The sequence below is a fragment of the Gekko japonicus genome, unplaced genomic scaffold, assembly GCF_001447785.1.
Source record: "Gekko japonicus isolate JY-2015 unplaced genomic scaffold, Gekko_japonicus_V1.1 scaffold84, whole genome shotgun sequence".
NCBI lineage: Eukaryota > Metazoa > Chordata > Lepidosauria > Squamata > Gekkonidae > Gekko > Gekko japonicus.
In genome coordinates, this window is record NW_015159712.1 from 312,204 (window position 1) to 335,105 (window position 22,902).

Sequence of the window (22,902 nt, forward strand, 5' to 3'; positions counted from 1 at the left end):
GTAAATTGGCCCTCAGTTTCCTGTCTGTAATTCATTTCTTTTGTGTATTTCACAGAATATTTTTGTATGCCCTACTACAGGAGGAAACGTTTACATTCAGTACCTTTAATCCTGATTAGGCCATTCTCCCTGCAGTGTTTTGCAGTAGATGAATTCTGAAGGCAACCTCTTTGCTTCTATTCTTCCCTTTTGAAGCTGCAACAAGAGCTATAACGTGATTCTGCTTTGTTACTCTTAAAATTAAACCAGTACACAAATGTTGAACCGACTTCTAGTGAAGTATACTTGGCCTCAGGCCACAAAACAAAGAACTTGCTTAATTTGACCCAACATGTTTACTTGACAACAGAACCACCAGGACAAATTTATTAGTAATGTTCGTTTATACAAGTTCAGTTCTTGCTCCTGGTACCAGAGTTGATTCTTGGTGCAGAAGCTTTATTGGAGTTTGGCTTTTAAAGCTTCTCTTAGCTTTTTGGTACTGTAATGTTTGCTTTTTAGACATACTTTTCAAATCTGGGCTGTAGGTTGAGATAAAATTCCTTTTAATTTCCATGCTTCTCTACAGTCTTTTTCAGCCACTTCTTCAGACGGAATACATGGGTATAGAATCCATATTTACCGTCCCGATCACAGCCTTCTCCCCACGAGACGATACCCACCTGATACCACCTGTTATCTTGTGGGTTCTGAAGGGCAAAAAATACAAGACTTGTCAACAGGAGAAAGTATATATACTACAAAATGCATAGGTCATAAGAACGAAAGGGGTGAACATCTAAGGTCCCTGCTGTTCGGGTGCCTGGTAGGCATTCACCTTCCCCTTGCATTGTAGCCCTAGTTAGGATGTTTAAAGGTCTCTGTAAACCGCTCCAAGCGTTCGGGAAGGAGCGGTATATAAATGGAAAATGTAATGTAATGTAAGGCAGGACTGTATATAGAGAAGTGCATGGGCACGGAGAAAAGCTTTCAAATGTGATAGTGGGGGCAGAATGCAATTACTAATTCTCTTATGTGAGAGCCAGTTTGGGTTTGATTCCCCACTCCTCCACTTGCACCTGCTGATGTGACCTTGGGTCAGTCACAAGCTCTGGCACAGCTGTCCTTAAAAAAGAGCAGTTTGTGTCAGAGTTCTCTCAGCCCCACCCACCTTACAGGGTGTCTGTTGTGGGGAGGGGAAGGGAAAGGAGTTTGTAAGCCGCTCTGAGACTCCAAGTGAAGGGCAGGGTATAAATCCAATCTCCTCTCCTCCTCCTCCTCTTATAAAAAGGAACTTCTCTTATGGTTGTGTGGGCAAATGAATGTTAATCTTGGAAACAAGTGGAAGGGCTGAAGAAGAGGGCAACCAGGATGGTGAGAGGGTTGAAATCCAAGTCTTATGAGGAAAGGCTCAAAGAGTTGGGTATGTTTAGCCTGGGAAAGAGAAGGCTTAGAGGGGATATGAGTACAGTCTTCAAGTACTTGAAGGGCTGTCATGTAGAAGATGGAGCGGATCTATTCTCTCTTGCTCCGGATTGCAAGACTATATCTAATGGATGGAAATTACAAGGGAGTCGTTACCAGCTAAATATCAGGAGAAACTTCCTAACTGTAAGAGTGGTTGAGCAGTGGAACACTCTGCCTCGGGAGGTGGTGGATGCTCCTTCGCTGGACGTTTTCAAGTGGAGGCTGGACGACCATCTTTCGGGTATGTTGTAGGTATGTAGGGCTATCTTTCAGCTATGCTGCAGAGTGCAGGGGGTTGGACTAGATGACCTGCAAGGTCCCTTCCAACTCTAACATTCTATGATTCTAAGAAGCTTTCCAAGGGTCAAGAAGTAGGGCTTCAGTGTTCTGCATTGCTTCTTGTCCTTTTTAAAGACTTAACAAAATGTATTTATTTCACAGGCCACTGGACTGACAGCAAAAACAAGATACAAAAGATAAATACAGCTTCTCTGGAACTGCCCTTTTTTAAAAAGTTGATGTTATTGCATCACTCTAAACATTTCACATACCTTCATGACAAATGGGCCTCCGCTGTCACCTTCACAAGCATCCCCTCTCTTAGAGTCTTCAGGACTGTACCCTAAAAAAAAATATGGAAGTCAGTCAGTTATGATTGACAAGTGATCTAGTTATAGTGCTGTCTTTGCTACTTTTGGTGTGAATTTAGGCAGCCCAAGCAACCACGAAGAAATTTCCACATAAAACATTGGATTTACAGTGCAGATTTCTTCTCAAAGGTATCCTGAATTGGGTTACACCCCCCCCTCACTCCACAGGCAGAGATATGCAAATTATTTTTGCATTGTTTCCACATCCAGCTGGGGTTCGTGCCCAGTTAACACTTGCCAAGCTTGAAGTCGAGAGGACGTTATTTTGCTGAAACTTCATCCTTTGAAACTTTTTTTCATTCCTTTCCCAGAAATTTCTCCCACCATATGGGAAGGAAGAGATACCTTCCACTCCACTGATAAGAAGAAACCCTTGTGGTAACTCCAATGTTTCATGCTTCATCAGTGGTGAGAGGTATCTTGAAGTGGGATGTTGCACAGCTGAGTCATTCCAGGTTGGTTGTTTGGGTGTCGGAGGAATTAACTGGGCAGCTACCTATGGGAGAATTCTCCTGCCAAAAGCTGATGTTTGATTGTGTAGGCCTAGCTGATGGTATCGTACATCCACCTGTGCTGAGTGGAGTGTCTCCAGGCTGCTTATGAATGCATTGTTGATGGAACTGTGTCTTTCCTCTGCTGTTAGACTGGCTAGTTGAGATGCCTCTGTTGGCTTGGGGAAAAATCTGTTTTTTTCCTGGAGGGCTTGGACTACCTGGAACCACTGGAGTTAAGCTGTCTGTAGGGGCTGCAAGTGGCTCAAGTGGTTAAGACGCTGAACTGCAGGCTGTGGAAGGTCGGTAGTTCAGCAGTTCGAGACGGAGTGAGCTCCCGTCTCTAGTTCCAGCTCCTGCCAACCTAGCAGTTCGAAAGCAAGAAATTGCCAGTAGATAAATAGGTACCACTTCAGTGGGAAGGTAACAGCGTTCCGTGTGCCTTGGTGTTTAGTCATGCCGGCCACATGACCACGGAAACGTCTTCGGACAGCGCTGGCTCTTCGGCTTTGAAACGAAGATGAGCACTGCAACCCTAGAGTCGGATTCGCCTGGCTTTCGAGCAAGGGAACCTTTACCTTTAGGGGCTGCAAAAGGAGCAGAAAGCACTCTGGGAAGACCTGGTGGATTTGCTTTCGTTCCTCTTAGAGGCAGAGGGCATTATCCCTCTTTTTCTCCTTTGTTTCAACCAACACCTCATCCAGGGTTGCATCCCCAAACAGTTTTATGCTGCTTCAGCTGGAGGTTGTGTTGAATCATGAGGATGGCATCAAGGGAACTACTGGAGAATTGCATGGAATCCAAACCATCGGCTTAGATCAAGATGGGTAGCCACATTAGTCTGTCTGTAGCAGTAGAAAAGGGTAACAGTCCTGTAGCACCTTAGAGACTAATAAAATTTGTGGTAGGTGTGAGTTTTTGTGAGTCCCTGCTCAGTGCTTCAATCTGAAGAAAAACAATGACTCACAAAAGCTCATGCCCTACCATGAAGTGTGTTAGTCTTTAAGGTATTACTGGACTCTTTTCTACTAAACCATCGGCTGTGAACCCTGAGGCGCTCTTAATATTTGTGTGTGTGTGTGTTAAGTCGCTTCTGATTTATTGCAAGACTATGAACAAATGTCCTCCAAAACGTCTCATAATGGCGGACTTCCTGATGGCACCTGGGTTTTCGCCACTGGCACAGAGTGTTGGACTAGATGGGCCACTGGCCTGATTCAACATTGGCTTCTCTTATGATCAATATGATCTCTAGTACCTCTTCCTTTTCAGAATCCAGCTTGAACATCTGGCCTTTCTCGTTGCATATATGGTAACAATTTTTGTTGTAAGATTTTGGAGATCTCTTTACTTGCGTGAGAAATTAATGCGATGGTCTGATAGTTGCAGTGGTCTTCGATATCTGCTTTTTGGGCATTGGAATGTAAATTGACCATTTCCAGTTGGTGGACCATTGTTTTGTTTTCCATATTTGTTGGCATATTCTTGTTAAGATTCTTATGAACTGTGTTCTGGGTCTTGTCTATTGATATCCCATCTATTCCTGGTGATTTGTTTCTCCCAGTTTCTCTCACTGCAGCTTTCACTTCACTTTCTACAACTGCAAGCTCTTCTTCAAAAGGTCCTTCTAGGAAGGAATGCCATGCTTTCATCTCTTTTGTATAGTTCCTCAGTGTATTGTTCCCATCTTTTCTTTATTTTGTCCTGTTCAGGTAACGTATTCCCGCTTGTGTAAGTCTGACTGGGTCTGGGTTCTGCAACAGGGCATCACAGCAAAGACAGAGGCTGATCAGCTGGCTCTGATGGTTAGAGTTGAGGCTTCGTGAGCCTTTTTAAGGGAGAGTTCATTCTTTCTGTCTGCAGGGTCCTTGAGGGCATTGTCTCCATCCTTGGAGAGCACTGCCTCTGAAAGAAGAGCTGTTACTGAGGCATCCCCAAGAGAATAAAGATTCCTGGCCATGGGATGCAGGCTCCTGTTTCCTCCAGCTACAGCCCAGTCACCTCTCAGATTTTCTTCAAAGGAGTCTAGGAAGGGCACGATAGATGGGGTCTGAGTGGGTTGGCGAAAATCCTGCACTCCCCTTCTTAGAGGTGGATTGTGCAGTCTGAGATGGCAATGTCAGTGGAGAATTTCAGCTCTGCCATCACATTGGCTAGGAAACTAGGAAAATCCTTCTGTTGGGAAAGCCTGGTACAGGCAGGTGCAAGGTGGGGGCTTCATCTCCCATTCACCCCTTTCCTCTCTTATCAGACTGCATGGAGTTAGATTCTGAGTGTTTAGAATTGAATGGCCAGCGGGGGGCAGTGTGGAGCTGTACGTGGGCCACGGGGAGTCCAGCTTTCTGTGCCTGGAGAAGCTTCTCAAATCTCTGCTCCTGGAAGTATACTTGGGGTCTGGAGAACAAGGAGTCGGCCTCCCCCAGATAATGTCTATGATGAACTCTATAGAGTTTCTGCTGGATTTTTTTTTTTAAGGGAGGGAGATGATGAGGACAGCCCCTCTTGGATGTCTTTTAACAACCGTGTTGATAATCCAGGAACAAATATCTAGATGTAGGGACTCCCCATCAAAAAACCACTGGGGAGGGGGGGAGTCCAGACCCCTGGGATCTTTGCATCTCCCTGTCCCTTTGCTGGTTACTCACTATGTGGGAATTCTTGTTGTTGGTAATAATATCAGCTCGAAAGCCTTGGATGTGCTCCTGCCCACTTGAATTACATTGGAGGGCATTGGCATGCTTGAATCAAAAGCGGCTCTCTTGCGCTCCAACAGTTCCTCCTCTGTGGCCACTAGGGTGGAGGCAGCAGCAGTTTGAAAGGCTTCTATCTTAGCCAAAGCCTTAGGGGGGGGGGGAGATCCTGGCTGGTTCTTTTTGTGGTTGGGGCACCAGCTGTTCCCTCAACCTGGGGAGCCACTGCTGACATGATACCTGCCCTAGTGGACAGTTTGGAGGCAGGGCCTCAACTGAGAAATCTCAGCTCAGGTGTGTTCTGGTGGAATGCTCTGGAGAGGTGCTGGGACATACAGCCGTCAAGCTTTAGGCATATTGTGAATCTGCACTCCTTGATCAGCCTAAACACTTCCTTTGTCTTCTCCTTGTTTCCTAGGCTACTTTCAGTTTGGAAGAGCTGTGGGAGTTCAGCTCTGGTTATTGTTGGGAGCTAGGCAGAGCAAGTTTGTTAACACTTATTGTGCAGTCTTCCCTTTGGCAGCCCATCAGTTACTGGGCTCAGCTTAAGGTACTGGCTACCACATACGAAGCCCTTCGTAGCCTTAGACCCACATATCTGGCAAGACCACCTCTCCCTCTACGTCCTACTCTGATGACTTTGTGCATCTGGGCAAGGCCCTCTGCAGGACCCACCCTGCAGCTAGATGCAATCAACAGCTGCCCATAAACGTAGTGGTCCCCACCCTGTGGAAAGGCCTGCCTGTGGAAGGAACGAAGGCGGGCTCCCACACGTCTGGCATTTTGCAAACTATGCAAAACAGAATTGTTCAGAATGGCATTTTTTCTAATGGAAGTGGGGCTGCAGCATAAGAGTCGGGTCCAGGAAAATGCCCAGCTGCCTCTGCATTTGAGACTTGAGAGGCTCTCTCGTTTTGTATTAAGTTCTTCAGTCTGAAGGGACAGGTCTTCCCCTTGCTGTGAGGGCGAGGGCAGCCGTGATACGGCTCTAGCTCTTCTGCCTAAACTCAGCCGGAGTGGCCTTGGCTCTCCAAGCAGAAGAAGCTGGTAGTCTTTAGTCTACAGGTTTTATGTGCCCTTATGCCACAGTAAAGTGTTCCTGGGTAATTGTTTGCTGCTGTCTAGGATAACAAAAGTCAGTTACCTTCCAACCTCAACAGAATCAAATTGGCTAGTTGTCTTCCCTTACAGTGAGGGAGCTTTTTGCTTGAATCCTTTGGAGTGCTTTGCTCTAGTCTTCCAATACCCATAACGTAAATGCAAAAAAATATCAAAATCAAAATCACACCAGTTCTTATTTCATAAAAGTAAGTATCAAATGCTTAGGAAAACTCACCTGCACAGAACATGTTGTCTGTGATTTTAATTTTGGTAGATGCCTTACAGGTGTCTCGATCTACAATGGGGAGGTTCACCAACTGCAAATATGTGGGTAAGGCAGCGCTAGAGCCCCAGGTCTCATAAAGGTTTCCCCAGCCAGTCACACGTCCTTTGTACCCTGACAACAGCAGGCTGCAGAAGAAGATTAGGTTTAAGACAAGGTGGCATCACTGCAAGAAAAGGTCAGAATTTACCGGAAAATGAACTCTCATCAGACTGTCAGTCTAACAAGAGCTTGTTTTATTTAAATTTATTCAGTCAATACATGGTAAACGAAAACGGGTTTAACATTTTATTCCAGCCTAAGCTTCTGTGGACTAGAACCCACTACAGATGCAAGATGTAGATGGATACATAGGATGTGTCTTCAGCAACTGGACTCCAGTCCAGCATTCATATGGAACTGCTAGGGTATGGCAGACACAATGAGCCTCTGCACATTCATAGGGAGTCACCACCATCCTCTGCAGCACTAAGAAGAAGCTTTTGCAGAGGAAACGGTTAGGGCAGCCATCCAGTGCTCAGTTCCCTTGCTTACAAAACCATTAAGGGAGAACAAATTCTTTTCTACAGTACTGAAAGAGGCCCTCCGTATGTATTAGCAAGGAGAACTTTAGGTGTTTTTTTCCTTTTGCCAAGGGATGCTCTGCTTTGCACACCTTTATCCCACCCCTTCTCTCCAAGGAGCTTGGACTGATGTATGTGATCTTCCCTCCCTTCTTTACAGCCAGGGTGATGTAGCTGGAAACTGGATTATGATCTGTGGCCTTGGGCCAGTGACACACACTCAGTTTAACCCACTTCGTAGAGTTACGTAGGCTCCGGTTCACATCTCCACTCTGCCATGAAAGCTTGCTCTGTGGCCTTGGGCCAGTGACACGCACTCAGTTTAACCCACTTCGTAGAGTTACTGTGATATAAAATGCAAAGGAGAACCATGTAAACTGCTTTGAGTCCCCACTGGGTAGAAAGCAGGGTATAAATGAAGTAAATTATATTTTACAACAACCCTGTAGTGTTGACCAGGCTGAGAGATGCTGACTGGCCCAAGGTCAATTTTAAAAAAAAGGAATTTGAGAGCCAGGATCCTGGTCTATGCTATACCACATTGGCAGTCTATATATTATGCTTTCTTTTTTCTTTTTCTTTTTTAGAATAACCCCAGTTAGTATCCTTGGGATTTACTTCCAAGTAAACACAGTTAGGATTAGACTTATCATTTAGATGGAGTGTCAGGTTTTCTGACAGCTTTTCCTTTTTAAAAACCTTTCTAATAGTTTTGTGTTTTTTTTGGGAAATATTACAGATTTCGTTACAACTGGAAAGTTTGGTGGACTGCATTCCTTCCACAGCCAATTCTATTTATCCTTCATGTTCTGTTGGTGGCAACTCACAACCTGATAGCCAAGAGTAGCTGCCTTTAGGCTCTTGTTCCTTTGGAAGAAAGACAGGATACAACTATTTTAAATAACTACCAGAGTTTTCTTCTCCCATATTTGCGGCTACTCCAGTTTTCATCACTGGAAGGACTGGGGAGAGAAGAGTTTTTGTGGTACCTCATAGCACAGATATTACCCTGGAGTTTGTTCACTGGCCCCATTCACCCAAGATAAACAGAGAACTTGGATTTGCTCATCATCACAGAATCATTTTGGATTGGGCTCTTTCTATGAAAACCACAAAAATCCAGTCCACAGGTTTCTGGTCCCATCTCTTCTATGAAGCCTTCTCACCTTTGCACAGTTTCTTTGGTGGGCAAGCAGACTGGCTGGATGTAGTCACTGAAAGGAACAGGCTTCCTCAAGCGCAACAGTGCAATATCCCGATCTAGATTCTCCTTCCAGTTGTATTTGGGATGGATGATGATTTTGTCCAGCAAGACAATTTTTTCCCTGGTCTTCTCATGTCTTCAAGGATCCCAAAGAAGGAGAAAAACAATGACAGCATATAAATATTGATGGAATACTTTCAACATACCAACTGTTTACAACCCTCAAGTCCAACGGACAGCTGATTAAAGCTCTCTTTCACACAAAGGACTCAGAGAATAAAAGGTGCGTACTTTGTACTGTGGGAGGATGAATAATGGTGGCCTTGTTCTGGAAGGGTTTTCTTCATGTCAGGAGATGTGATGATGCCTAAAGACATGATCTCCATCATTGCCCCCTGGTAGGCTTCCCTTTGTCTATTACGGCTATTAATCACTTGATTGATAAAAAGAATCCCTTTGCAGTGCTTACATTCTTCTGTTATGTTTGCCAATTCGGACAACAAGGTCGTCTGCCGTGAAGTTCTTATCCCAGGGTGGGTAGAAGATACAATGAGCAGCAGTCAGGATCCAGCGATCACTGATGAGGCTGGCACCACACAGCAAGTCTTGAGGGCTTTTCCTGAACAGCATCACTTGCCTAGAGTAAAGTCACGGGAAACACCCAAGGCCAGTGGTTTATCAGATGCACTACAGAGAAAGAAGGGCTGCAGACAGGCCTGTCTCTGCACTGGCAGGCTCCTGGGCAAAGGAGGAATAGGGCAGAAACACATTCTGCAAAAGCTTCTTCCCTGGGCTGCTATGGCAGCTATACCATAAGAATTGACCGATGCGACCTGTGCGGTCCTGATATTTCAACCATCATTAAAACATAGAGAAGGGAAGGGTCGTGACTGTGAATGAATATAGCCAGTGACACTTACCAAGGAGCACTGCCTGACTGAGCATCTTGTCCCTTTACAATTCGTCCGCCCATGGATTCTAGGAGCTCCTGCTCAAAATCGTCAGCAATCTTCCTCTTCTCAAACAAGGGACGGAGACCACAGTCTGGAAATATAGTCCCATCCACCCATCAGTGCCCACAATTACAGGCTCCTCTTCTATGAACCAGCATTTTCTGCTAGAAAAATATGGGCTGAACCAGACACTAATAGAACTAACTAATACTTATGTAGGAACTACACAGATTATGAGTCCCTATGTCCCTGTCTTGTTGGTAAATGGAGTAATGGGAGTTGATACAGGACACCAGTGTTCCCTCTAAGCTGAGTTAGTGTGAGCTAGCTCACAGTTTTTTAGCCTCCAGCTCACACATTTTTGTCTTAGCTCAGGAAGGATGGCTCCAGAGCAGACTAATGTATGCAGCAGCCAAATTGCTCGCTCACAACGTTAATGCCAGTAGCTCACAAAGTAGAATTTTTGCTCACAAGACTCCACATCTTAGAGGGAACATTGCAGGACACCAGTTTTGGTCCTGAATGGTGCTTGCTCATGGTGTGTGCATGTGCTCAAAAGATCATTGTCCAGACACTAAGCCAGTATACAATATTATTAATTTTAAGGAGTTTACGTGAGTGTCAATTCTGAGTGCTAGTTGATCAGATTATACTGTGGGACCATTCTCTCAGCGTCTTAAGCACAATGAGGAATTCTGGCTGAATACAACTATACTAGCCATTAAAATCCTACAGTGCTCTTGCTGATTCTAAGCCGAAAATTCTGGCTGAATACAACTATACTAGCCCTACAGTGCTCTTGCTGATTCTAAGCCGACTGCTGCTGAAAACAGACTGAGGATTGGATCCAACCAATTTTTTCACTCAGTCCCTCCCAGTCCCCCACCTTAGTACAGCTTCCATCAGATCCCATGATCCCCAGTTCAGCCTTTTTGATGGTCAAAGGAACCCACCTCCTCAGTTTTCACCTATATACCAGCAACAAGCAACACTGTTTCAATCCTTGTATCTGAATTAAGGAGAGCTTAAGATGCACGTGTTATTGAGGGAAGAAGTTCCAGCCCCCTCTATTGCCCCCTTTTTGCTGAGCTTGGCCTCATTTCTCACCTGCTTCACCTTGGCCAAATGACCTAGTGTCAAAGAAGAGTTCGCGCTGTTGGGCAGCTGTCCGGCCTCCTATCGCGCTGTTGGGCAGCTGTCCGGCCTCCACGTCCTCTGGAGAGTTTTCTGAAAAAGATGGAGTTGAGGGTGGGGAGAAACTAAGACACACCTTTGTTTGCGGAGGCCTTGGTCATCTAGTCCTATTCTTACTTTCCATCTCCTTTTTCAAACATAGGCCAATGGGGGCAGAAAAAAACCTACTGGATAGAATTATTTAGCATATTTATTTAAAACATTTCTATGCCGCCTTTCTACCAGTTCCATGTCCCTGAGGTGGTACGGTCCAAGTGTGTTATTTAGAAGGGTTCAGCATACACACTATAATTACATACATGCCTCGGACTCATCTAGTTTGACCATTTCACCAGCTCATCTTCAGATGCTCCTAACTCTTTCCTCATTACCACAAGTGTTATTTAGAAGGCTTCAGCACACACACTATAATTACATACATCCCTCGGACTCATCTAGTTTGACCTTTTCACCAGCTCATCTTCGGATGCTCCTAACTCTTTCCTCATTACCACAAAACTGGAGACCTGTCTCTTGTGGGCTCCTCACCACAGTAGTGCAAGTCACAGTATTCAAAGGTGGTATTCGGATGGTCTATGTAGCACCAGACGCCTTCGTCATCATCATCCGGGTTGCGACAATAGTTCTCCAGGAGATGTACATCTGGCAGGAAGGAGGCACTATGGCTTAACTGCCTTGCTTTTTCAGAGGCCCACGGCAAGCACTGCTTCCCAGAGAGGGTGACAGAGAGGGTCCCAGTATACCCCAGTCCATGATCAGCTTCACAGGGTTGGGGCTGCTGCTTTATGTCTTCTTGTTGAATTTTTGGAGTAAATGGAACTGTGGTTCGGTTCTCACCTAAAAATAGAAGCACAGCAGCCGTGATCATTAGGAAAAGCCCATTCTGGGTTCTGTGACGGTACATACATTGACTGCTGGCGCAAGTATTTATTTATTTTACAAAATTTATATCCCACCTTTCTGCTCTCACAAGGGCCACCCATACAGCAAACAAATTAAAACATACATAGTAAAATAACATTTTAAAACCACTAAAACCAACCAAGCAAAAACAATGGCAACAAATAATTAAAGCAATTAAAATCAGAGCGAAAAAGATATGAAGACATAAAAACAGTATAGTATAGTTGCTGCCAAAAAGAGCACAAAACAATTAAGACAATGGGGCAGAAAAGAGAAATCACTGACGGAACCCCAAAATCTTCATCCACTGGTGCAAGATGGCAACAGAGGGGGACACACACATCTCTCTGAGGAAGAATGCCAGAGTTATGGTGCCCAGCTTACTGCAAACCTTGCATTCACCCTAAGTACATCTAAAGCTTGGAGCAGCATATCCATTAGGCTAGCTGTGGCAATCTGTTGCAGCAAAGATAAACAAGACTATTGTGGAACTTCAACCCCCCCCCCCCTTTTTTACTTTCACATAAACTTCTGGGCTGGTTTTATCAGCTGCAAGGCTTATCCTCATTGCATCCTGGGCTTCCAAAGATATTTGGGACATATATTAGGTTTAACTTGAGCCACAGATCACAAGTATTCAGATGTGGAATCAGTTTTGAGTGCCAAGGCTTAGCCCTATGCTGTGTGAAATAACAGTTAGGGAAGACCATACCTTAACATACTTAGCGGTTTTGCTAAGCTATATGAGCAGAGAGCTTTTCTCTCTCCTCTGTCATTAACCACTCATCTAAGGGAGTTCATCCAGTTCTTCTTATACAAGGCATGGCAGATTCTGACTGAAACAACGACACTGGGTCATGCCTCGAGATAGGTCACAGATACCAGTTGTGCATGGACTGCTTCTGTTCTCCACAGATGAAGTAACTGATTCAGTTCAGACATATCAAGAAACCATGGTTTATTTTAACAACAGTTAGTTTGTGAAACCAGGTTTCAGCACAGAGATGATCACTGAATTCTCTCTACATACGACCCACACATTTCAGTAAAGGCAATGCCAAGGAACAAGAAAGGATGTCTATGTTTGTATCGTTTCACAGGCTATAGTTAAGATTAACTATGGGTAATAAACCAATTTCAGCCCATGGTTTCAGATCGTGGTTTGATGAACCCTAAGTACCCATTGTTAGGCTGTTTCCACGTGGATGTTTGTTGTGCGTTGGCCTCCTTACAGCTATGCTGGTTTTGGGGTACAACCAGATAACATCATCCTCTATTTGTCCTGTATCTGTGTGGGCCCCTCTCCACTTTGCTGTTATCTAACCCTGTTTTGCTATGATATTTTTGGAAAGACTGCAGTCAAAGTGCCTTTGGATGCTAAGTGGATAGGAAGTTGCACATTTTTGCAGGTTCTTCCCACATTGGAGCCATTTTCCTTGTTGGAACCAGCCTTTGTTGACTCATTTCAGGCTTTAAGAAAATTGGTAATTGATGGATCAATATAGGGTTACAACATTGTAACAGTTTGTCCCATTATCTACTTGTTTCCAGCTTTCATTAAAAAAAAATATTTAGGTATTTTTGTTGCAGAGTTATAAGAGAAAATGTGTGGGCTGTACTTTTCTTCTTATTTGTTTCGTGTATACCCTTTGTTTCTCCCCAATGGAGGGACCCAAAACAGCTTACATTGTTTTCCTCTCATCCATTTTATCCTCACAACAAACCTGTGAGGGAGGTTAGGCTATGTCAGTGGCTCAAGGTCACCCAGCAAGCTTTCCATGGTAGAGCAGGGATTCAAACATGGATCTCCAAGTTCCTAATCTGACACTCTAGCCACTACACCTCACTGGCTCTTATAACTCCGAAACAGAATGGGCTAAAAGACCTGACATTTGCTTTGGTTATGGTTTTAGACTTCTGTCTAGTTCTACAGCCCTAATCCTATTGCATTGGTGACTCACTCCATGTAATCTGCCTTGAGTCCAAGTGAGAAAGTCAGACTATAAATAAAATAAATGAATAACTGGATGAAAGGACAGATCCCCTCATTTGGGGAGGGAAGAGACCATTTGGAATCCTACACCTGTACAATTAATTCAGGGTTAACCCCTTGAGTGTATTGCATCTAAGGCCAAAGTGACTGAGACATGTTTTTAAAAATGTATTAATAACAACGCATCTACAACTATGTGAAATTTGGCTTTGGGTGGTTTAGAGGGGAAACTTTGCAAACCTCCCTTTGCAAACAAGGTTCAGATCTAATCATATTTTAACAAAGTGACCAGCAATAAGACTCACCACACACAGGAACAGCACACTCTTCCAATCGCACTGTTGGGTCTCGGGTGTAGCACCAAGGCCCTGTTGGGCTTTTATTTGGGTTCCGGCAGTAGTTGTCTGTCAGGTTGGCATGTGGAGATGTTGTTATGTTGAAGCTGGAAGAAGCCATGGTATAGTAAAGAAGGGCCAGCAATACAAGAAAACACAACTTCTCCTCTTCCAGCTGAGTTTATAAAAAAGAACTGTGGATCCTGCAGTTCTCTGTGTTATGTTGCACATTGTGCTTTTTGTACACAGAAAGCACTTCTGTTAGGAAAAAGTATGAAACTCAGAGACAGACATCTGGATTTCCCCATGTGCATATGCAGAAATGCTGTGAATGAGTTGTGTGCATATCACATGTATATGGAAGTAAGACGCACACCCCTAAGTTACTATAGAGTTAACTTACAAATTTCACTCCCCCTCCCCATGCCCCCAGCCTGCTAACATATAACTTAGTGGTTTCAGACGTTCTGCCTGTGGGGAATCCTTTCTATTTCAATTCGCATGCTAAGGATTCCTTGGCAGATTTTGGGGTGTGTTCTCGGGTTCACAGCCATACCCTACAGGGCACATGTTGCACTCCTCTGCTGCTCTATCCGAACTGTGATGACACAGTATGATAAATTCAACTCCCCCAGCATCTGCATTTAATGGAGTAGATCGTCAGTACAGCGCCAGTAATTTTTCAGGGAAGCCTTTTTGCTTTACTGGTCTTCTAAACAAAGGAAAACCAACCCTCAAAACATGGCCTACGGAAGACCGAAAAAGCTTTTGAAGGGACTGAATGTTGAGAACCATTGAAAGAAAAAGAGAGTTGGGGGGGGGAACCACCCTGTTCAAGACTCTGAGAGCTTGGGGAATCCTGTCGGGGAAGAGTTTGAGGACTGGGATGGGATTCCCAAAGTGCTTATTCCTGCCTCCCTCACCCTGTAATTTCTCATGAGCCTCTACCCTGTCACTTTGTTTAATAGTAAAGGGGCTGGTCCCTCTTAGGATAATGAAAACAGCAAAACCAGGTCCTGCAGAGTCAGGATAAGTTTCTTCATACCGAGGTGACTTCCCAGATACACAGAACATTATGACTATCAAATTAGCCAAAAGAAAAAGGTTACTTCCCCCCACAGTAGCCTAATGAGGATCAAATATATTCCTGAGGTATGGAATATCAACAGCAATTGAGAATCAGTTAAAGGAAAAAAGGAGGAGTGAGGAGAAAGCCACCTGCTTGTGCCTCTGCGGAGTTAATTGTATACTTCCTGAAAAGAGAAGGTTTGAGCGGTAGCATATAGCTTAGCAAAGTATAAGTTTGGGACTTACTCAGGTTTGTGAGGAAATTTGCTTGACCAGAACTGGCATTCAGTTCCTGATCTGGTGACATAAATAGTTCCCCTGTAGTTTTGCCCTTCATCTACCGCACAGTTACCTGTTAGAGTTCAAAACACAAACCGGAAGAAACAGACCTGGTGGTATATTCAGAGAGTCCAGGACATCCCATTTCAGACTGTTGACTTCAATTTAGCCTAAGGCACAGAACTAGTTTATACATACATATACATAACTCAATTTATCTACACTTGATTATTGTACCCTTGGTAACTGCTTTAACTGCTTGGTTAACTGTTTTTAAAAAGTTAAAACAGGTGAATGGCTGAACTGACCTCACTGTGGTGTTAGGCAGACCATTCACACATGGACATCACTGGATATTATAGACATTACATGATAAACAAGCATGTGTGGCCCAGTCCATAGAAAGGTGTTCAATTAATGCACACACACAAATATACACATTACTTGTGCCTCTTTCAAGGTCTTGGGGATTGCTGTGATAGGAAATAAGCACTGGATCAATGCCAGAATTACGAGTAAACTATCTGTAAATTTAGAAGGCACATTGATTATAGGCTATATCGCATTATATTACAGGAAACAATCGCGTTTTCAAAGATGTGTACATGCAAAACAGAATCCCAACCAATCTCTGGTTTCCTGTCACATGCATGCCGTTTTTACACCGGCTGCAGATGGCTCCACTCTCTGCTTGGAGACATAGTTGTTGTTTTTTTTTTTTAAATGGACCTATTTTATTACTTTTAAGAACTCTTAAAACTCTTATCTTATCCTTCTCCTTCTTTAAATTGGAGCTGTTTTTTAAAGATGGTTTGTTAGCACAAGGAACAAAAGCCCTGTTTGCCTAATTGGATAATTAGCTGGTGTTACTAGCTTGCTATATGGCTGATGGCCAAAGGAATCACAATCTTTTTAGTTTTAAACAATTTTGAAGTGGGAACTATCTGACCTTGGAACTACTTCTAGATTGTATCATTCATTTACCATTCTTTATGCTTTTGCAACCTCTGCTATCTGGAATCAGGGAAAAAAAATGAGGTCTTACAAATGGGGAAGGGAGATGGAGGAGATTCTGCCCCCCAAGTCTAAACAATCAAAAATTGGGGACCTCTTTCCATCAATTGATTCTGAGCTATCACAAACTTTTCAAATCCCCATGTTGAATCGGTTTTCACCATTGGTGGGAGGATAACCCGCTTGAAGGCTCATTTACTGATACTCCCTCTGGAGTGGCAACTAGCAGCTTAGATAAACCAACTGAAGATGCAGCTTACGCACCCCCTAGTGAGCCAGTTAATGTGGTAACTGAAACCTCACTGGATATATTCTTTCTACTTGCTGACTCAATGAACTTCATTTGCAAAAGTCTCAACTCTTTACATTCTAAAGTAGACGGTTATCACAAGAGTATTATCAAGCCTATGTGGTGGCAAGGAAAACTCCAGTGTATGGAATTCACATCATTCAAAGTACAGGTTTGTCTCCCTACAAGTGGTTTTCTGTGTATGTGGCTTTACACCAGGCATACCTGCTAAAACATGTTGCATGAGATGTTCTCATTGAACTTTAGGAGAGACACAGATTCACGCACCTGTGCCCTTGCTCACACTGCCCAATCAGCACCTCACCGTCTGTTCAGAATTTGTTTCCAAATTCCTTGAAAAGATTCCTAGTGCTAATCATAATCAAGCCATCACAGTTTCTCATAGTCTTCTTACCTTCCATGCATGCATCCAAAACTGCTCTGACGTTCCTCCGAGGCAAACAATCTAGCAAAAGAAGAGTAAAATTCAGCTCAAATGGATCTGATCATTCATAACATCCGGAGAATGATCTGGTCAAAGGGATTTCCAACCCAGCCTCCCTAATATAGTGAGATAAATGGATGGAGCCTCTCCAGGAGTTGCCTTTCCCTCACCCCACAAGCAGACTGGACTCCAAGGCTAAATAATGGGACAGCCTGGCTGCCCTTTTAATTGACTGGGAGTTTATAGGGCACCTCTCCCATTTCTGGCCCCCAAAGACAAACAAAACATTGGGTAAAGATTAATCAGGAAGAAAATTATGTGTGCATGCTTCCTCCAATCTAGAAGAGGTGTCAGTAAGCAATCATATTAGGAAGCTGTCTATTGGAGCTCTTGGTTGTGGCCAGTAGTCTTGCGGTGGCATTAGGTGGCATGAGTTCCCTGTGGATAGAAGAGTGAGGAAGAGCCTAATCCTACACAGAAACAACAGATCTAAGCAATGGCTGGAGGGGGTGGGTATGATTGACATTAGCATCATCAAGAAGGGGCTAGCAAAAAAAAGGTAAGTTGGCTGAGATTTAGATGTGGGTGGGTGAAAAGCAGTAACACCTCAGAATCTGGAAGCTGGGCAGGGGCTCATTAAGTGGAAGGAAGAGAAAAAACTAGACCACAGCAATGGAAACCTGGTTAGCACGGTTGTGGGAAGAGGGTGTGCATGTGCGTATGCATGCCACATGGTCAGCTTTATAAGAGTGAGGAAGGATGGGCTGGGATAATTGGATTTGCAGGCTATCTGTATTTCCCATCTGTATTCACTTAGAAACATATCCTGCTAAATTCCAAAGACTCTACTTCCCAAATCTGTGTGCTTGGGACTGAAGCTCTAGGATATCTAATCATAGCCATTTACTTAAGGAGATTATGCTCCAGCTCCTGTGAAGAGAGCTTCAAGCCAGAGTTTTGAATGAAGCTCAGCAGTAAAGCTGGTAAAGGTAAAGGTTTCCCTTGCTCGAAAGCCAGTTGAATACAACTCCAGAGATGCGGTGCTTGTCTCCGTTTCCAAGCCGAAGAGCCAGCATTGTCCAAAGATGTTTCCGTGGTCATGTGGCCGGCATGACTAGACGCCGAGGTGCATGGAACGCTGTTACCTTCCCACCGAAGTGGTACCTATTTATCTACTTGCAATTTCTTGCTTTCGAAAAGCCTGTAAAACCATCAGCTTATTCAGCAAGACTCAGATAAGACATACCTGTATATTTTATCCAGAATGCATCCTGCAAAACAAAGGAACTCAACTTAGAAGAACGGCCATAGAGCAAATATGCAGATATGCAGGTCAGACCCTTTATGCTGCCTGGATGGAAGGGTGCATGAAGCATTTCAGAGGAAGAGAGGCACACAAATAAGGAAAGGAGACTTTGCTTCTGCCAGAACTAAACAGCCCTGACCTGGATAGCTCAGGCAAGACTGATCTTGTCAGATCTCGGAAGCTAAGCAGGATCGACTCTGGCAAGTACTTGGATGGGAGACCTCCTTGGAATACCAGAGGTGGGAGGTGGGGGCAGGCTTTATTTAGCCACCTCTCTGAATATTCTCCAGGACCCCGGGGTCAGTCACAAGAGGTTGCCATGACCTCTAGGTGCACACACACAATCACACATTCACATACACACACATAAAAAAATACAAAAAATAAAGCTAGTGCTAAGCTGAGATGTAAAGGTCTCTGGGATAAGTGCTGAGTGCCTTGTTATAAACCCATTTATTAATTTAACTTAAAGACCACCCTCCCCTGGTATACAACATTTCAATAAATTCATATATTAATTGATAATAGTTAAATTCAGTTTAAAACAGTTAAAACAATCACAACTAATTCAGATGGCGCTGGATACCAATTTATACCCTTCCCAAGAAGGGAGGAGTGGAGGAGGTCAGGCTGGATGACAAACCCTTGCTGTCCTCAATCGTAGGCCCAGTGGAACATTTCTGTCTTGCAGGCCCTGAGGAACTGCACTAAGTCCCGCAGGGCACGGATGTCACTAGGCAGAGTTCCTCCAGGCTGGCACCAGGGCCAAAAAGGCCCTGACTGTGGTCGAGGACAGATGGATGTCTTTCCTAGAAAACTAGGCACAAACATCACAATGGTAGTAGGGAGCCAGGTATATCTGACTAACTAGTTCCTGTGGGAATTAACACTGTTGTACGTACTGTTAAGTCTTTGGACTCAAGGGCTTCACGAGCCTCCTCATAGCTGCAGGTTTCCTCCATACATTCTCGTTCTAGGTTGCCTCGAAGAACCTCTTCCATGAACTTCTTGTTGGCACGTCGGGAGCGTTTCAGCAAGGAGAAGGCTTGCTTCTGCTCCAGAAAGACTATGAAAACCAGAACACCCAGCCAGTCAGCCATTTTTGGACGAGACAGAGCAACATACTTTTACACTGGAGTTTTAAGCAAAGGTTGGACAGAACAATAACATACAAAGCAATGAAAAGTCATCTAGCCTCAGCTGCTTCAGCAAGGCCTGACCACTCATTAATTTGTCATGCTAACACACACACACATCATCTTCTACAATCTGGACCACAGTGAGAGAAGTAAAAATGGGTGCCTTTGCAGAAAAGTGCAAAACTCCAGATAACTGAACCAAGGGAGTGTGGAGGAAGGCAAATGATGAATGAAAAAGATGAAGATGATGAGACCTTGGTACAAGGTTTTTGGGCCCAGAAAGAAAATTAAACAGTGCAATCCTATGAGAATTTACCTCAGTCTTTGCTCCTTGATTTCAGTGACTAGTGATATGACATTAGTTATTCATTTTATTTTACTTTGTTTATAGACAGCCTTTTTAGCTGAGACTCATGGCAGATTACAGGTTCAGACAGCGTAAAACATATAGCCTTTACTATGTTATGTTATTGTGATCATTTGCAGTATATGTAAAATGCAAGATGCTGGACTGTCAAATAAAACCCTCTATGGCCACTCTGCTACATGGGTTGCCAAATGCTTCCCTAAATCTGCTCTGCAAACCAGAAATTGAAGTGTCTCTATAATACAAGGACATTTTCTCATAGCATCTTGAAATATAGAAGGGAGGATCCCCTTGCATCAAGAGCACAATTCCTATTTCATCCCAATGTTATGAAAAACAAAAAGATGGAAATGTGTTTCCCATTAAAATGAAAACAAAAATTAATAACAGAAATTGGAACTAATAACAGGGGAGCGTCTGTGGCTCGATGGCAGAGCATGTGCTTGGCATGCAGAAGATCCTTGGTACAATCCCCAGTATCTCCAGTTAAAAGGATCAGGTAGTAGGTGATGTGAAAGACTTTTATCTAAAGACCCTGGAGACCCACTGCCAGTCTGAGTAGACACTACTGACTTCAATGGATCAGTGGTGTGATTCAGTATAAGCCAGTGTCATGTGCTCTATTTTAAAAAATCTGCCTGCACACTTGCTAATGACTGCCTTCTGTTAAAACAGATGGAATACAGAAATCACCAGTCCCCTGTCCCCAGGGCTAGGATTCTCTAACAATGTTAATTTATCATCTAATCCTTACCCATACACATTAAATTGCCTTTCTCTTCTTTTCCCCTCATTTTATTTCCTTAATATTGTTCGTTGGTTAAAATGTTGTCAGCATTTTCAATCCACTAAATTAACTAGTTCCTGACCTGGAGAGCCCAGACTAGCCTGACCTTATCAGATCTCAGAAGCTAAGCAGGGACAGCCCTCCTTAGAACTTGGATGGGAGACCACCAAGGAAGAGGCAGGCAATGGCAAATTACCCCTGAACACCTCTTGCCTCAAGGACCCTACAGCAAAAAACAAACAGGCAAAGGGTTATGGAGTAAGGAGGTGGTGAAGAGGAGACTGCTGGTAACCCAGGAGATAGTAAACAAAAACCAGTTGAACAGTAATTGGCTGTCAATAATAAAAGTGTAAAAGAAATGCAGACAAACTCTATTTTGTTGTTCTAGCTGCAGACCAGGATCCAGAACCAGCTTAGTATCAACCCTGTGCCCCAAACTAAATTCCTTTGATATGGTATCTCTCACTGCTCTGTGAGCAGCCCCCCACCCTCCTGTTTGCTCTCTTGTGCAGAGACCTGTTTGCTCAGAGCTTATTTTGTGACTGCCTCTTTGGTGGCACATCCCGGTATCTGTTTGCATAACCCCCGTATCTGAACCTTTGTAGTCTTCTCTCCCTGCTGGGGGGAGTTAGTGTCTCATCCAGATTTTACAGCGTCCAACCTGGCCCCAGCAACGAGTTCTCAAGGATGACATGACTGGCCCTATGGCAACAGGGACGTCAGGGGCAAGGAAGATATGGGAATGGAAAGAATTTGAGAAAGGATAATTTTCAAGTTTCATGACAGCTCTGGTACGATCTGAAAGTTAAAGTGTCTTTTATGGTTTTTCCATACCACACTTGAAATTAAGCTTTTTCTCAAACATATTAGGAAAATTCATCAGAAATATTGACATTTAAAGGTATGCCTGTTTAAAATCAGCTCCCCAAAATGACATATAATTAAAAATATGTTAATATGGCAGAAAGGAAGCAAAATCAGGAAATTTGCTTACAAAAATGTTGCTTACAAAAAAAGGCATGCATAAAAACTCAACAAAATTAAAAAACAAACAAAACAAGAACAACAAAAAAGCATATTGTATGTTCCTACACCAGCCCACAGTGCTGGAAACACAATACACCCTGTTTTTTGGAAAACTATAAACAGCTTGGAAGAGCTCCCCCCCCCCATTCTCCAAAAAGCCAAGTAAAGCTTGGATTTAATTTCTTGTGAGACTAAAGATGTGTACAGGACTGTAGTGTTGATTAATGAACATCACTCCTTAATCTGTCAACAAAGAGTACAGAAAAATATAAGCATGCACAGGGCAATCTGCCATGACATGCTATTTTGCCCTTAGATGTGCATGTTAACAGTAGTAGAGTAAGAAATGACTTCAGCAGCAGTTTCCTTCCAGTTGCTCCTCTGGAGCTTTCTCCCCAAGAACCACCCAGGGTTTCTTTGTGCACCAAAGCCTTTTAAATATAGGGCAAAATAAATGTCTCTACACAATTGCAATGGCCACTCCCTCTCCTTAAAGGATGCCTTGGACAAATTGCCCCGCACTGATTCAACACTATTGCCCTCACATTGTATTTCTGACATAAGATGCACACAGACTGAACATTGCATCTTGCTGTTCTCAACATGCAGCATCATCCTAAGCGTGCTTACTCTGAAATCCCGCTGACCACCCACAGGACTTACTCCCTGGTATTTGTGCTTAGGAGAGCTGATTTGTTCAACCTCCCCACTTTACTCAGTCCCCCCCTTACCTGTGTCATGGCTCACTGTAAGGTGCAGGAGACTGGATAGGAGAAGAATCCTCAGCATTCTGGCTCTGCTCTGCCCTACTGCATATAACTCCAATTAAAGGAGAAACACAGAGGGAACAGAACAATTACCTCCCAAGCTGGGTTAATGTTGAACCAGCATGAAGAAACAGGAACAGAAACAGGTCACAGTATGTCAGGGCCAGTAATGCTGAAGCTCTCATTATCCCACCCATTCTCTCCCTCCCCTTGATGCATTTACAATCAACTTGATGGCACAGACCATCAGCTCATAAGAATGACTGCATGGTGATTGGGTCCAAAAATGCCAAATATACAGCAGCACTCCCAGAATTCCTGCTCTTTAAGAAATTACCCTTATTTGAAAGGGAATTCTTGCTGCTGTAGAGTTCTTATCTGGATTTTATTTATTTATAGTCCATCTTTTTCATTGAGACTCAAGGTGGATTACACAGTGTAAGTCAAATATAATCAACAGGATGGGACATCCAATAAACAGAGTAATAGGGTTCAGATAGCGGAGATCTGAAACAGAGCTGAAACAAGGGATGTACTAAAATGAAGGACAGGACTGCCCATTGGAAACAATGGGAGAGAGACTTGAAAGCCTATTGGAAATAATGGGAG

The 22,902-nt window shown here is 43.7% G+C and overlaps 1 protein-coding gene across 1 annotated transcript in view; it reads right to left on the reverse strand.

Annotated features, from left to right (window-relative positions):
• Window positions 1-452: 452 nt before the first annotated feature.
• The window catches only part of F2 (coagulation factor II, thrombin), a 27,102-nt gene continuing 4,652 nt past the window's right edge, over window positions 453-22,902 (reverse strand). The window contains exons 2-15 of the mRNA XM_015407012.1: window positions 22,258-22,345; window positions 19,110-19,273; window positions 18,148-18,172; window positions 16,872-16,922; window positions 15,121-15,226; window positions 13,777-13,913; window positions 11,104-11,412; window positions 10,489-10,608; window positions 9,349-9,472; window positions 8,898-9,065; window positions 8,391-8,564; window positions 6,614-6,789; window positions 1,998-2,068; window positions 453-689 (exon numbers count right to left, since the gene is read on the reverse strand). Coding sequence (XP_015262498.1) covers window positions 546-689; window positions 1,998-2,068; window positions 6,614-6,789; window positions 8,391-8,564; window positions 8,898-9,065; window positions 9,349-9,472; window positions 10,489-10,608; window positions 11,104-11,412; window positions 13,777-13,913; window positions 15,121-15,226; window positions 16,872-16,922; window positions 18,148-18,172; window positions 19,110-19,273; window positions 22,258-22,345 — 1,857 coding nt within the window. The 3' untranslated portion in view covers window positions 453-545. The remainder of the gene's footprint in view (window positions 690-1,997; window positions 2,069-6,613; window positions 6,790-8,390; window positions 8,565-8,897; window positions 9,066-9,348; window positions 9,473-10,488; window positions 10,609-11,103; window positions 11,413-13,776; window positions 13,914-15,120; window positions 15,227-16,871; window positions 16,923-18,147; window positions 18,173-19,109; window positions 19,274-22,257; window positions 22,346-22,902) is intronic.